General features: G+C 38.3%; 1 protein-coding gene across 6 annotated transcripts in view; it reads left to right on the top strand.

Annotated features, from left to right (window-relative positions):
- Nucleotides 1–16189, top strand: part of NBEA (neurobeachin) — a 764716-nt gene that overhangs the window by 189964 nt on the left and 558563 nt on the right. For all 6 annotated transcript variants that reach the window (XM_043991721.1, XM_043991715.1, XM_043991718.1 and 3 more), the window contains exons 19-21: nucleotides 13699–13780; nucleotides 14005–14128; nucleotides 15089–15281. In XM_043991721.1, the coding sequence (XP_043847656.1) occupies nucleotides 13699–13780; nucleotides 14005–14128; nucleotides 15089–15281 (399 nt within the window). The remainder of the gene's footprint in view (nucleotides 1–13698; nucleotides 13781–14004; nucleotides 14129–15088; nucleotides 15282–16189) is intronic.

Here is a 16189-nt window from a genome sequence, read left to right as displayed (position 1 = left end):
TATAGAATACTGAGGACCTGTCAGTTGATTAGTTGTGTAAAGAGTAAGGGAGAAACAGGAATCATGGGTGATGCCATAGTTATGAGATGGGGTAACAAGAAGAATGGCATTACTGTCAATAGCAATGTGTCAGCAGATAGGGTACAACTTGGGAGAAGGATGAGAAGTTTCATTTGGGGCATGTTGAATCTGAAATATATCCAGGTGGGAATATGATAAAGGCAGTTGAAAATATGGATTTCAAATTCTAGGGAAAGATTGGGAGTGAAGATGGAGATTTGGGTGTCAGTTACATTATTGGAGTTTGCATTTGAACTTCAGGGAAGGGAGTGTAATGAGAAAATAAATAAAGACCAACGAATGAATTTTGGGTGATACACTTGGGTTTTTTTTATTTGTTTGTTTTTGTGAGGCAATTGGGGTAAAGTGACTTGCCCAGGGTCACACAGCTAGTAAGTGTTAAGTGTCTGAGGCCGGATTTGAACTCAGGTTCTCCTGACTCCAGGGCCGGTGCTCTATCCACTGCGCCACCTAGCTGCCCTGGTGATACACATTTTAAAGGGACAGGAACAATATGAAGAGACAGCAAAGGAACAAAGAATGGTCAGAGAGGAAGGATGAAAACCAAGAGAGTGAGTGGTCAGGGAAAATAAGGGAAAAGATAATAAAGGGGAATGGACAATAGTGTCAGATGCTACATAGAAGTCAAAGAATAGAGGAAGAAAAATTATTCATTTGATTTATGAGTAAGTAGGTCATTAGTCACCTAGGTTTTGAGCCTGGGTGATTGGGAGTACTTAACAGTACTAGGGAAGTTAAGAAGAAGGGATGGTTTGGAGGTATAGTTAATGAGTAAAATTTTTTTTCACATATTAGTATTTTATTTTTTTCCCAATTACATGAAAAGATGGTTTTCAACATTCATTTTTGTAAGATTGTGTGGGGCAGCTGGGTGGTGCAGTGGATAGAGCACCAGCCCTGGAATCAGGAGGACCTGAGCTCAAATCCAGCCTCAGACACTTGTCACTTAACCCTCATTGCCCTGCCCCGCCCCCCAAGGAAAACAAAAGATTTTGAGTTCCAATTTTCTCTCCCTCCTTCCATTCCTTCACCCCTCCCTGAGACAGCAAGCAATCTGATATAGGTTATACATGCACAATCATGCTTGTAAACATATTTCCACATTAGTCATGTTGTGAAAGAAGAATCAGAACAAAAGGGGAAAACCACAAGGAGGAGAAAACAAAAACAAACTTTTAAACTTTTAAAAAGTGAAAATAGTATGCTTAGATATACATTCAGACTTCATAATTCTTTTTCTGGATGTGGAAAGCATTTTGCATCATTGTATTGCTGAAAAGAGCTAAGTCCATCATAGTTGATCATCACACAATGTTGCTGTTACTATGTACAGTAGTCTCCTGGTTCTGCTCACTTCACTAAGCATCAGTTCATGTAAGTCTTTCCAGGTTTTTCTGAAATCTGACTGCTCATCATTTCTCATAGCACAATAGTTTTCCATTACACTCATATATCACAACTTGTTCAGTCATTCCCCAATTGATGGGCATCCCCTCAATTTCCAGTTCTTTTCCAGTGCATCAAACTTTGGACATGTGTCTAATAGATATACGACATCTAATTAAAGATGTCTGTGAGGCAGTTGGAGATACCTAACAGTGGAAGGAAAAAAAATTTAAATGAATGTTAGCATGAATACCAACTAAGGAAAATCAATCCAAAAGAATTGAAGCATTTAAATATAAGGAGATTAGAACTTCAGGACTTAACCAGAATAAGCATCTAATATCTCCCCTGCCACTGCCCACTTTTCCCTACTGGGGATGATGATGTGTTCCAGACAAAGGCCCATAAATTAATTCATTCTATTTTGGGACCAACACTGGAGTGGAAGGAACTGGTATCTTGTTCTCTGCTTTGCTTTTTCTACACATGACGTGTATCTCTGCATACCCCTATCTTACTTCTTCCCCCACAATGTGCACTCATAAATGTGTGTGCATGCATGCACATGCACTTTCCATTTCAATACTTGTAACTGCCTGTATAAAACATCCTAATGCCTGACCTATAGTCATCAAGTATGTGTTATATCTAGGAGAATGTAAGTAAGCTCCTTGAGAATAGAGGTTGTCTCACTTTTGTACTTTAAGTCCCAATGCCACCCCTAGTAAACATTTAATACTTGTTTGTGAATTGATTGGTTTGATAAAAAACAAAGTAAGTATAGAAAAGTCCTGCGTAAGTTTTCATTAAATTCTTTATGATCAAGAATAGTAAAGCTACATACATTTGGACTTTTAATATCATAGTCCTGGATATGCTTCTAGCCAAAATGGAAGTGGAACTAGAGAAAACATGTGAGAAAAGCAACTGAATAAACCAGAGGAAGTGACACATTTGTGAGTATGTTGAGGGATTGGTAGATCAGTGTATCTAAAGGAAAACATTGTACAAACTTGTAGAAAAACTTTTGCATATTATTACTACTAAAAAAAGCTGACCAAGAGAACATCAATAACTGCTCACCCTTATGTTTATTTTCATGCACACACACAAATACATACGTATGTGGAAAGTAATCTATGTGTTCATCAAAGACCTCCTTGATGAGGTATTAGAAGGGATCAGGTGGGCTTTTGCAAGTGGTTTTTTACATCACACCACTTCTTTACCATAAAAATCTCCAGAATAAAGTGCTTTTGTTTAGATTTATTGATTGTTTTATAAACTTAACCTGACACTTCCTTTTAATCTCCCCCAACCAAACAGAACTCTGCTCTATTTTAAAAAAATGTACAAAAATAAAACAAATCAACACCTTGACCTCAGAAAACAAATACCTGCATTCAAGCATATAACCTCCCACTTCTTCGACAAGAAGAGGGAAACATTCCTTACCTTTTGTCCTTTGAGGTTATAGCTGGTCATGGAATTGAACCATTGGCTTGTCTCAGAGTTTTTTCTCTGCATTATTATCATCATTGTTTAAATTGTTCCTTAGTCTTTACTTACTTTACTGTCAGCTTATAAAAATTTTCCTAAGTTATTCTAAATTCTTCATATTCTTTATTTTTATAATGCAATAATATTTCATATTTATAATCAAAATTTGTTCAGCCATTTCCCAATTTATTAGCACCCAGCTTGTTTCTAGTTCTTTTTTACTGCAAAAAATAGTGTTGTAATTGATCTTTATCTCTGTGTTTGACCTCCTTAGTGTATATAGGGTGTTTAAAAAACATTACTGTATCTTTAAGCATTAGAAGTTTAAAACTGTACTAAGACTTTTAGGATACCTTTATTACTGGTAGTAGTTTTACTTGGTAAATGAGTGTTTATTGAGTAATGACTTTTAAAATATAGTTCCAAATTATTTTTTTGAAAATAACTTGGACAGACAATTCACAACTCTATCAGTATGCCATTTTCCACAGACATTTGGACATTTACCATTTTCATCTTTTATCATCTTTGTTAATTCATTGGGTATAAGGTAAAATTTAAGAATCTGTTAGTTTTTCAAATTTTTCTTTCTCTTACTATAATTTGAAACATTCTGTTATGGCTGCTTATAGTTTTAGTTATTTTTTGCAAAGTTGTTTATATTCTTTGACAGCTTATAGAGAAATAGCTTTTGTTCTTATATATTTGTCATTTATATTGCATGTGAAAAGCCCCATTTAAAAATTTCTGGGACTCAGGGTTGGAGAAGTATCAAAGGTCTTTATTTATAGTTCCCTAATGGAATGGCGATGAAACATGGGCCCCTGAGCCCTTTTATCCTTTAACATGGCTGGCCCCTCCCTTCTTCCCCTGTTACAATCTTTGCTCCAAGACACTGGCACCAAAAACTAGCCAATCAGAAGGCAGTATAGCCAATGGGGGGAGGTGACACTGAGACAGCCCTCTAAACTCCTCCCCCATGTGACCAGCCTTGGGTCTCCCTCATCATGTGATTCGGTTCACTGGGGAGGGGGAGAGGAGGCAGCCCCCTTTTAGACTTGGAGGAGCCAGGCCCCCGTTTGTGGATATTAGCATTTTCAACTTTTGAGGGGGGGCCCACATTTTCCCACAATCCCTCCTCTTTGTTTTTGACCATTGGGGCCCCCCTCAGTCCTCTGCTAACATCATATTTGTGGTTTCAGTAACACACACCACCCCCAGTGTCCATTAAGTTTGAAATTTCATCATGGATCTTAGATGTAGATGTCAGGTTTCTGGAACTACTTTCCTTAGGGCAGTCTAGAAGATGTCTCCAGGGCACTTCTCTAGTGGATTCACTTCTCTGGTTTCAAATTACTTGTTCAGTTAAAATCTCTTACAAAACAGGGTAGCTAGGTGGCACAGTGGATAGAGCATTGACCCTGGAGTCAGGAGGACCTGAGTTCAAATCTGGCCTCAGACACTTAACACTTACTAGCTGTGGGACCCTAGGCAAGTCACTTAACCCCAATTGCCTCATATGGGAATTTATTTTGATTTGGAGACCCTCCCTTTGGGATGAGATTAAAAAGCCTTAGGCCCTCAGGTTTTCCTGTGTAAGAGGGGCTGGTGCCCCTCCCCCTCAGCTTCAGCTGAGCCAAAAAACCCTGTGGGCTTTATGAGACAACAAGTCAGATAGCTGGGGGAAAAAGCCCCAGCTCCCTCCATCCTGAGTGGATCTATCCCAGAGATCCTGGGCTTGTCCAGGCTGGCCTCTGATGTGGCCTGTGCAGAGGTCCCAGGCATGCAGTGGGGGCACGCCCCTGGGTATGGTCGAGCCCCACTGGCCACAGTCCTAACACAGCCAGCGGATTAGCTTGGCGTGCCGGGGCACAGGGAGCCGAGGTTTGGGAGGAGAGAAGGAACATATATACAGGGAAAAAGTCAGCACGGGGGAGGCCGGAAGATTAAGAGAAGAGAACTCTGGATACTAGAGACACTGAGAGGTCGATGAGAAAGGGATGCTTGAGAAACTGAGAGGGAGGCCAGAAGATTAAGAGAACAGAAGAACAGTACAGAGGTTGGAGAAAGCGAGAAAGAACTCCCGCTGACAAGAATAAGAGAGGAGACAGACAGAGGAAGGAGCAGTATGGAGTAAGGGGTTTTTCAGGGGTTCATTGCTACAGTAGTGAGAGAGAAGTTAAAGAATGAATCAGGAGGCTATTCAGTGGGGGCGGTCAGCACAGGGGAGTTGGAGTGAAGGAAAAAAAGCTAAGAAAGAGAAAGATGGAACATACCCTAAGGCAAGAGGCATCAATGGCCTTTATTATATTAAAAGCAGTCAGGTTGTATAATTTACATTTCTTAACTTTTATAGTTTACATTGATTTTTATAAATAAATTCTGCCTTGGTTATTTAATTAAGAGGCTTCTTAATCTTTTGCTTATCAATTTGGGAGGAACAAGTGTAGTGGAACTTTATAAACGGCCCATATTAAATTAATAGTCAGATAGGCAGCCAGTCAAAAATCCCCAGATTAGTCATTCCCAGATTAGTCCCCCCAAATTAGGCCCAGCTAGTCATTTAAAAATATTCTTACATTGAATGGCGACTGCAGCAGGATTATAATTTTTCTATAGATATAGTTTTTCATATAATCATAATTTTTCATATAAGTATAGTTATATAATTTTTCAGATTAAGATTAGCTAGTTAATAATTTTTTTTATACTCACCAAAAAAAAAAATCTCTTACAAAACAGATCTTAAAAGCAAATACGACTGTTTCCCAACTAAGCTCATGTTATAAATTAATCAACTACCCAGTTAAAGAATCTAATACCACTGGTACCAGATGCCATGGCTAACTTCAACATTGTGTTTATCATGACACCTGGGCTGATTATGGGGGTTATCATAAGAGAACAAAAGTTGCCAAGCCTCGTGGAAGCCAATGCAGTATGTGGAGGGGAAACTGAGTCAGGCTTAATGGGATGCATGGGATTGAGATGTCCATGGCATTAGGCATATGGCGGGGGGGGTGGGGTGGGGTGTCAAAGCCATCCATCCAGTACTATGTGGGGGGAAATCAAACCAAGAGAATCCCACCTCAACTCTTGTCAAAGGCTGTTCTCTCGGCCTTTCCCAAAGTGGTACAATACCCCAGACTTCATGTGTCCCTCCCCTCCTGTGACAGTCCGTTGGCTGCTCTTACCTGATAACTCAGAATACAGGCAATTAACATCTCAAATAGTAAATTCCCATAATCTAAGTTTCATATGGATTTAACAACTGAAGATAATGATGACCACAAAAAATGTGAATTTGCTTTGACTCAGAATATAATATACAATGTGCAATAATTCCAAATAATAACTACAAATATATAATTTCTATGAGTGCATTAATAAATAAAATAGAATTAATTTACACTTGCCATGTCAACCAATTTACCAAGGAAATAATCAGTTGGAAAAACAAACAATTTAGTGAATTAGATTTAAGTGAGGCAGGCTGTACAAAGTCTACAGCCTCACTCTCCTCTGGAGAAAACATCAAAGCAAATCCCTAATGCCTAAGAGGATGCAGAAGGTCATGGGTAGAATATGGGAGAATAACATTTTCAGACTAATATCATCTTGCATTGGTTAAATAGAACAAAATACACATGGAAAAATAAAAGACAATGAAATTCAAACTGGCTTAAAACACAATCTTTTTTTTGTTTTGTTTTGTTTTTGTTGGGCAATGAGGGTTAAGTGACTTGCCTGGGGTCACACAGCTAGTAAGTGTCAAATGGCTGAGGCCCGATTTGAACTCAGGTCCTCCCGAATCCAGGGCCAGTGCTTTATCCACTGTGCCACCTAGCTCTCCCAAAACACAATCTTAAAAGAATAAAAATCTCTATGAATAACTTGCAAAAGTTTCTAAATATTACCATAAAAATAATTAATACATAATTTCCATCCATCAACAATTATTTACCAATCAAAACATAGACTCACAGTGAACAGATTATATTTTCTCTTGTGCACAGAAATACTTGAAATAATTCTATTGGATATGTTCTCATCAGGACAATCATATGAGATAAAATGCTCCCTCTCTCTCTTTAATCACACCATTAGACTGAAAACAGCAAAATCCTACATACTTGCATTCTGCTTATATCTTATAATTGCAATAAGAAATAGTTTTTACCAGAAGACACACACATGTAAGAGGTTTCACATAGCAGCTGATACCATTGTACACTATAAGAAAATCCAGAAACATAATACCTTAAAGCATTAGGAATTTTTAAAACTTGAAGCAAAACCCATCAATTGCCAATTCAGTTCCATGGTTTTTTTGCTTTACTTTATTTTGTTTTAATGGGCCAAGATTGAGTTAACTCCAAGACTACCATCCTTCTTTCCAGTCTCCCCTACCCCAGGGGAAGATAAGATTAGGTGTGGCTGCTGTCTTTGTGGTGTGAGAGGGAGAGAGATGGCTTGAGAGATCTGGAGCCACCCCTCACCCAACCTTTCTCAGCCACCACCAGTAGGGGATGGTCCTCCCCTTACAAGGGAATCCTTCACAGTCAGATGATGACCCCACCAGACCACCACCCCCCACAAAAAAAAAAAAATGTCTGCTCATCTCCCATTCAGGGAGAAAGGCATCCCAGAGAGCCATGCCTTCATACCATGCTCTCTCCTCATGAGAAGTTCAGGGACCTCTCTCCTGGCTTCTCCCCCCAAATAAACCATTATTTCACTCCAATTGGATTTGTATGCAAGAGGGTGCAGTTCTTCAAAGAGGAATTCCTAAGAACCCCTATAACATTTTGCTCTATACTTTACACAGAAAATCATTTATATTACACTCGCCCTAAGCTAAACACTTTACAATGTGATCCTCACAACCCTGGGAGGTAAGCTTTATTACAGAAAAGTAAACTGACTAGTACTGATATAGGCAGAAATTTGGGGTCAAATTGATCATGAGTCGTACCAAAAGAATTACAAGACTCAGTGACTCAGTTTCCCAAGTTTTATTGCAATACTGTGAGTGACCACAGGGAGAGAACCAGAATAGTGGAAAGGTATCTCTCAAATAGTGAAAGGAAAGACAGTTATATTTATAGTATGGATAAATTGATTATCAGTCTCATTATAGTAATCTCCATCTTAGGGAGGTACAGGGGAGGGCCTGTCCTACTCATTATAATATTCTCCACCTTGGGGTGTTACAGGGGAGGTCTTATCCTAATTTGGAGTTCCTGGGGTCCTATGCCAACCGGAGGCAGGTACCTTTTTCAGGGGAGGTATGTTTTGGGGGTTTACATGTCATAACGTGAATCTGGAGACAAATTTGGCCTTTTCTGCACATGTCTTTTTCTGGTTCCCATGACTAGTTTCAAAATATCTCCATTTTTCAGTAGAATTTCGATACCCTTGTCATTTTATCATTGTTATAATCTTCAGGTCTCCTCAGCCTAGGTCCCTCTGTTCCCATTATGGGTACTGATTTATGTGGGTACAAGAACCTAGCATAAGTTATTCATTAACTGAGGTCTAACTCCCTTTTGGAGCTAATATCTGAATTAAAACTTGGGTCTTAGGTTTTTCTATTAACCCCTTTTTGCCTCCTACATCAGTACTATGCCCTAATACTCTGCATTTGCAAAAGAGAAAGTCATAAATTCACACAATACCCCTGCAAAAGATGCATAGCCCTGACATCCCCACCATGAGAATCTACCTCCATACCAATTTTTAGTCCTCTACACCTTAAATCCTGTCTATGAAGAAAAGGGGGGGAGAAACCGTTACCCATTTTGCCTATGGAGGTCAATCCTTCTCTCTGTCCTGAGCATCTTTTCTTCCCATTCCATTGGTGAAACCCATCCAACCTTCGCCAGCTGGAAACTAAAGAGAGTTTGAAAGTAAAAGGTTCTTACTATCTCCAAATCCCACTCTTTCCTTCCACTCCTGCTTTTTGCTTCAACTGTCCTCACCTCTCCAATCCACATACTTCCAGCCAACTCTAAATCCCCATGCCTCTCCAAACTTCCCTATTTTTGTGGAGGGCACCACTATTCTCCCTGCACCCCCAACCCAGGTTCTCAATCTTGGCTCCCATCTCTGTGCTTCACCACTTATTTGGCCCTCACTGTTGACCTGTCTCTTTGCATGCCTTCCTCTCCAGAACTATCACCTGTTAATCATAGTCAACTCTTTACTCTCCCCACTCTGCTCTTCTGCTTTTCACAGACCTCACCTCACTACGCACATGTCAAGCTAACTTTTGTCCAGTCACAAATTGCTTTTGCCATACACCTGATTTCACCATGCCTCTCTCCAGATTCACTTTCTCTTACATTCTACCTCTCTTTTCCTGGAAGTCTCCTCTCCAATGACTGACTCACACACACACACACACACACACACACACACACACACACACACACACACACACACACACTCTCTCTCTCTCTCTCTCTCTCTCTCTCTCTCTCTCTCTCTCTCTCTCTCTCCCCCTTTCTGTCTCTCTGTCTCTCTCTCTCTCTCTCCCCTAAATTTCAGCCACCTGCCTCTCCTTTGGACAGTCTTTAGCATACCTCACTCTCCACCTACTGTTTTTTTCCTTTTGGGGCTTTTCTACACTTTTCTCCAGCCAGCTAGCCATCTCTCACTCACACCTTGCTCCTTCCTCGTGGGCTGCTGACTATCCACACTCTGGGCTGCAGTAGCAGCAGCCTCAGCCTCCCCTCCTCCTGGCCTGGATTCATGCTCTCCATTCACCCACAAGACTTTTCTTTCTCAGACCCTTCCTTTTTAACTACATTGCTCCATACACAAATCTCCTTTCCCTACAATCCATCTCACTAGGGTTTTTTTTTTCCTGCCCTCTCTGTCTCTGTCTGTCCCTTTCTTTTCTTTCTTTCCTTTCTTGCCTTCTCTGTTCCTGTGTCTCTCACAGACCAATAGTATTTTAGTTTTCCAATTAAACTCGACCACTCCTTGGCTTCCCGGAAACTTCAGGGGCCCCGACCCAATACACTCCCCTTTTCCTTAATCCCCACTTTCTTAGTCTAGCTCACATCTCAAGCTTTTAAAACACGAACTTACACATTTTTACAGAGACTTGAACACGTAAGACAATTTCATATATTCACATACACAAGACCCAGACACTCTCAGACAATTTCTATCCCTTTGAAACTTCCTTCCTCCGTCCTTCACCTCTCCCATAGCAGAAACCACCATGTGAAAGGGGGGCAGAACACGTGGCGTCCCCCGTCCCCCCCCAACTCAAACCCCTTCACTCCAAAACACTTTACCTCATTCCTTTTCCACTGTCAGCACCAACAGGGTTCCACTCCTTTCCCTTACCACCCACTGGGAGGGGCTCATCTCCCAGAGGTCCCACGAACCCACACTGGGTTTTCAGGGGTTCTCTATAACCCCCTCTTTCCCCTCCATTGCCCACAGACTCCAACTGCACAGCGTTACCATCGCCCACTGATTCTAACAGCCTAGCTTTATAGACAGGTAGGGTTTGCTTAGATTTACCCAAACTGCCAAGACCATCCCTGGAAAGAATTCACGCAACAGCCATTTCATTCCATGGGGATCTATGCACATAGACTTACATAAACGTTCAGCGCCCTTCCTCAGTTCCTGATTCCTTCTCTGATAAATCCTTATTCACCCCAAAATATTTTTCCTGTTCCTTTTTTCTGATTAATCCTTTTTGTGAGTTCATTTAATCCATCTGCATTTTGAGACTTTTCCAAAAATTGCACAAGTCCCTTCCCTTAATTGGAACCACTCATGCCTCCAGGTCCAGTTTTCACCCGACCGCTGATAAGAGCTCAGCTGGACGGTCTTGTCTGGGAGAATTGGACTTGGAGGCCTGGCAAAGGGTTCCTTTCAAATCATAATTTCATAAAATCCCAGACCAGCGCCACATTGGGTGCCAAAATTGTGAGAAACCCCATTCAAAAACTTATGGGATTGGGGGCAGCTAGATGGCGCAGTGGTTAAAGCACCAGCCCTGGATTCAGGAGTACCTGAGTTCAAATCCGGCCTCAGACACTTGACACTTACTAGCTGTGTGACTCTGGGCAAGTCACTTAACCCCCATTGCCTAAAAAAACAAAAACAAAAAAAACAACAACAACTTATGGGATTCAGGGCTGGAGAAGTATCAAAGGTCTTAATCTATAGTTTCCTGAGAATGGGCCCGTTCCCTAATGGAATGGTGGCAAAATGTGGGACCCTGAGTCCTTTTATCCTTTAACATGACTGGCCCCTCCTTTCTTCCTCAGTTACAATCTTCCCTCTAAGACACTGCACCAAAAACTAGTCAATCAGAAGGCAGTGTAGCCAATGGGGGGAGGCAACACAGAGACAGCCCTCTAAACTCCTCCCCCATCAGCCTTGGGTCTCTCTCATCATGTGATTCGGTTCACAGGGGAGGGGGAGGGGAGGCAGCCCCTTTTTAGACTTGGAGGAGCCAGGACCCCCATTTGTGAATATTAGCATTTTCAACTTTTATGGGGAGGGCCCACATTTGCCCACATTCCATATTTATAAAATGTTCCTATTTTGTTGTCATTAAGTCTTGGCAAAGATACTGGAGTGGCTCAGTATTTCCTTCTTTAGCTTCATAATAATAGGTTCCCTTTCTTCCTATTCTTTTCATTATTTTTCTTGTGATTCTTAAACTCTGTTCATCCAGAATTTATTTATTGTATGGTATTTCAGTACCATGGTATTTTGATTAATGGCACAAAATCTATAAATTAATTGAGGTTATATCCTCTCTCTTAGTTTGTTATAGACTAATCATGTACCATGATTGTGTCTTTTATTATTTTAGTCTTTTTAAATTTCTATCAGGAATGTTTTAGAGTTGTATAAGTCCTGGTTGTGTCCTGGTACAATTACTCACAAATATTTTTATACATTTTGTAGCTATTTTGAGTAGGATTTCCTTTTTTACTTCCACTAGCTATCATTTTGGCAGTAATATATAGAAAGGCTGATCTGAGGTGTTTTTTTGTTTGTTTTTTTATGGGCAGTGGGGGTTAAGTGACTTGCCCAGAGTCACACAGCTAGTAAATGTCAAGTGTCTGGGATTGGATTTGAACTCAGGTCCTCCTGAATCCAGGGTCGGTGCTTTATTCACTGTGCCACCTAGCTGCCCCCTGTGGTGTTATTTTATAACCTGATACTTTACTGGTTATAAATTATATTTTTTTTAATTGAATCTTTGGGATTCTCTAAGTAAACTATCATATCCTATTCAGATAGTTAATTTTGCTTTTTCTTTGCCTCTTGTTCTCTTAGTCCCTCCCACCCTCCTTCCCTTCCTTCCTTTTTGCTATAGCTAGGTTTTTTAGAACTATACTGAATAATATCAATTATAGTAGATATGCTTGCTCTTGACCACTTGCTTTACTTACCAAAATGACATCTTGTATTGCCATTAGAAATACTACTAGTGCAACACATGACAGGAAGCTGAGAAAGGAGAGGCAAAGTATGAGGAAGGATGGAGTGTGAGATGTATAATATTTGAGATAAAAGACTCTGTGGTTTGGCAGAGATTCTGAGGTATATGTGACTTGTTAAATTAATTACTATAGACACAAGTTTTGGGTAAGCTTATTATCAATGTCTACCAGCAAGGGATTGACCAAGTGTCTCCTTAATTTCTTGTGGTCCCAAGAGTGTATACATGCCTCCTTGTCCAGGTTTTCTTTTTTTATCCCTTTTCAATAAGAGGCTGGTCTATGGCTGTCCCTCTCAGACCAAAGGACCCTGGGTTCATATACCCTTCCACTGTAGGAGGTCCATTACACAGGAAACAAATCTAATTGGTTAGCATCATTCAAATTAAAGTGGTTGACATGATTTGAAGGTAGGTTTTATTAAAATGAAGTCCAAGGATGACATCAGAGAAAGTAATACAAGACCCCCACTCAAGCAGATTAGAGCAAAATAGTTTTCATCTCTATGTGGTTTAATCTCATCAGTAAAGTTCTTGGGCTATCAAGACAAAAGAATGTCTCCACCTAGGGTTCCTTTTGTGAGCTGGAGGTTGGGTTGGGTTTGACCTAGATAAGATAATAGAATCTCTGAAGGAGAGTTTGCCTTTGTATGGAGGGGGAGGAAGAACTAAGAAAGGAGGGAAGATATCTGGGTCCCCCCTGGATATAGATTATTAATAATTATTTCCCATATAAAAAAATGAACCACCTAGAAGGCATTGGGGAAAGGAGGAGAATGAAATAGTAAAGGAAAAAAATAAGAATTTGAGATTATTGATTTTACAAGAAGTTGATGCATAAGGTCTGTAGGAATTCTATTCTGGTTCTCTTTTGGTGATGGGAATTGTAAATATTGATAATCTATAAATAATTTTTGTATGTAACCTATAAGAATTAAATGAGATGATATAGGGACAGCACTTTAAAAATTACAAAGCTTTATATAAGAAAATGGCATTAATGATGATGCTGTTATTAAAATTAACAAAATAGCCATCACTTATTGGTGAAAAAAGTAATACTAGCTCCTAGTTTTCAATAACTGTTGTTTCTCATATATAAGAAAAAGTCCATTTATTTATATGTGCCTATTGTTTTATGAGTGAGTTGTATGTATTAGAGGGGAGATTTCCTTCATGTTTTAATATAACATCTTGATTTTAAAAATTATTTTTTGTTAATGTGAACTACATTCTTTATATTTTAGATTTTGACAGAGCAAGTGTGCACTCAAGTTGTACATAAGCCACATCCAGAGCCAGATTCTACAGTAAAAATTCAGAATCCAAGTAAGTAAATCTTAATATCTTTTTGTAATCTGATTAATTTGGATTACTTGGATCATAAGGGCTTTTTTTTCAATGATCAGAATCTTATTTTTTTTTGGAAATCTCATGACTGTCATGGCTGACAATCCTTGCCACAGAAGTAGTGATTGATAAATAATTATTGAATTGCATAAGTAAATTTTATATGATTTTAATTTTATTATAACTTTTTTGCTCATTTACAGTGATTCTTAAAGTTGTGGCAACCTTGTTAAAAAACTCTACACCAAGTGCAGAACTAATGGAAGTCCGCCGTTTATTTTTATCTGACATGATAAAACTTTTCAGCAATAGCCGTGAAAACAGGAGGTATATACTTTGAATATTTTGTGATTAATTAATCTTTTTTTTCTCTTTCCAACTTTGATTCTTAATTTTCTCCTGCTATGGATTAATAGGATATTTTAAATTATTAGAGTATCTGTTTAATATCAGATTATGAACTTTTTTTAGCCAAATTTGCTTCTTTATATAGTTGGCGAAAATTTTATTTCAGTTTACATATATACCATGTACACACACATGCACATATGTGCATAGGACATGCACACATTTCTATATACACACATGAATAAGTATATGTGTATCTCATTTATATATGTGAAAATTATACTGATGGGCTATAAATAGCACTTAGTCTTGTTTTTCCAGTTTGGTGATGGGTTTGAATACTTCTTCCCAGTTTCAGTTATGACAGAGTTTGTGCATTAACTGAATTGTTAGGGTGTATTTTGTGACCTTGGAATAGAGAAATATTATTGGGTATATAGAGTTCAAAGCCAGTCTATTATTGAATCAAAACAATAAAATAAATTATTTTAGAGTAACAGTCTCTTTTGTCACTCTCTAAATTTCTTTCCTTTACGGAGTAACATGTTTTGTGAAATCATAGGCTATCCCAGAACAGAAAATGGTCTTGCTTGCCTATACAGCCTTGTCTACTCTCAGATTACATAGGTCATTTACATTTTAAACATTATTATTGTTAACATTTTGATTGTATATGATAGGAAAAATTAATGGTGTCCCTTCCAGTTTCCGTTTTCTTGTTCACTATAAGTTATTACCAATATTAATATTTTCTTGCTGTTTTACCCATATTTTTTTTACTTTTGTAAAAAAAAAATTTCCATTCTCCCCTTTTAAGACCATGGTCAATATTTGGCATAGTTTACATATTTTTCAAAAGTAGAACATTTATTTCATTCAAAATATGTCAATTTGACATTTTATTTGCATTCTTTAAAAAAAAAATCTTTTTTCCTCCAGATGTTTACTTCAGTGTTCAGTATGGCAGGACTGGATGTTTTCTCTTGGCTATATTAATCCCAAAAATTCTGAAGAACAGAAGATTACAGAAATGGTTTACAATATTTTTCGGATCCTTTTGTATCATGCAATAAAGTATGAATGGGGCGGCTGGAGAGTCTGGGTGGATACACTCTCAATAGCCCATTCAAAGGTACTAACTAATTTGAAAATTTTATGTCAAATCATTTTGGATTTCTGGCCCTTTAAAAAATAGTTTAGTGCCATCTTGTGGATAGCGCAAATTATGGCCGAGTTAGTTAAAAGAAAAGGTTTGTGGGTATGTGTTGTATTTTTAAAAAGAGAATAATTTTATTTTAAAGGGACCTAAGAGATGTAGTCTAACCATCTCATTTTATCTGTATGTGCGTGTGTGTGTGTGTGTGTGTGTGTGTGTGTGTGTGTGTGTGTGCATGCGCAAACGTCAATGCCAGTTTTATTTATATTTAGTGCAGTATTATAAAAGTAAACTTAAAGCCTTTGGGGTCATTAGTTCAAATCCCCACATTTTACAGATGAGGAAACTGAAGCTTAGAACAGGTAAATGACTTTTCCAAGTTTATGCATCATAAATTATAGGACCAAGATTCAAACCCTGGTTCTCTGACACAAAATAACAACTTGTTCTGAGTTTTTTTTTTCTGATAGAATTTATTAATGAACTATAATTTGAGATATAATTGTTTTTCTGTCCAATGAAATGACCAGAATTAAATATATTTTAAATGTGTTTGTAGCTATGGCACAGCATTTTCTTTTCTCCTTAATTCTAGGAGACAATCTTTGTATCTAGATTTTAAATATAATATTTCTGAAAATGTTAAATTAAGATCAGATTGGCAGTGATAGTTATTATAAATTTTATTTTAATTTTTGTTTAGAATGACACTAAAAATTAAATTACATTAAAATGATCATATGACATCATAAGTTCAAACTTTTTTTTACATTTTAATAATGATAGCCTATGCTTTTAGTTACATTAATTTCATGTAACCCTCATAGTAGTAATCCTGTGAGGTTTATACTATTGTGAGTAAATCAATAATTAGTAAATTAGTA

Source organism: Dromiciops gliroides, chromosome 3 (assembly GCF_019393635.1).
Source record: "Dromiciops gliroides isolate mDroGli1 chromosome 3, mDroGli1.pri, whole genome shotgun sequence".
Lineage (NCBI taxonomy): Eukaryota > Metazoa > Chordata > Mammalia > Microbiotheria > Microbiotheriidae > Dromiciops > Dromiciops gliroides.
Note: the sequence above shows the minus strand (reverse complement) of the source record. Positions and strands in the feature narration are given on the sequence as shown.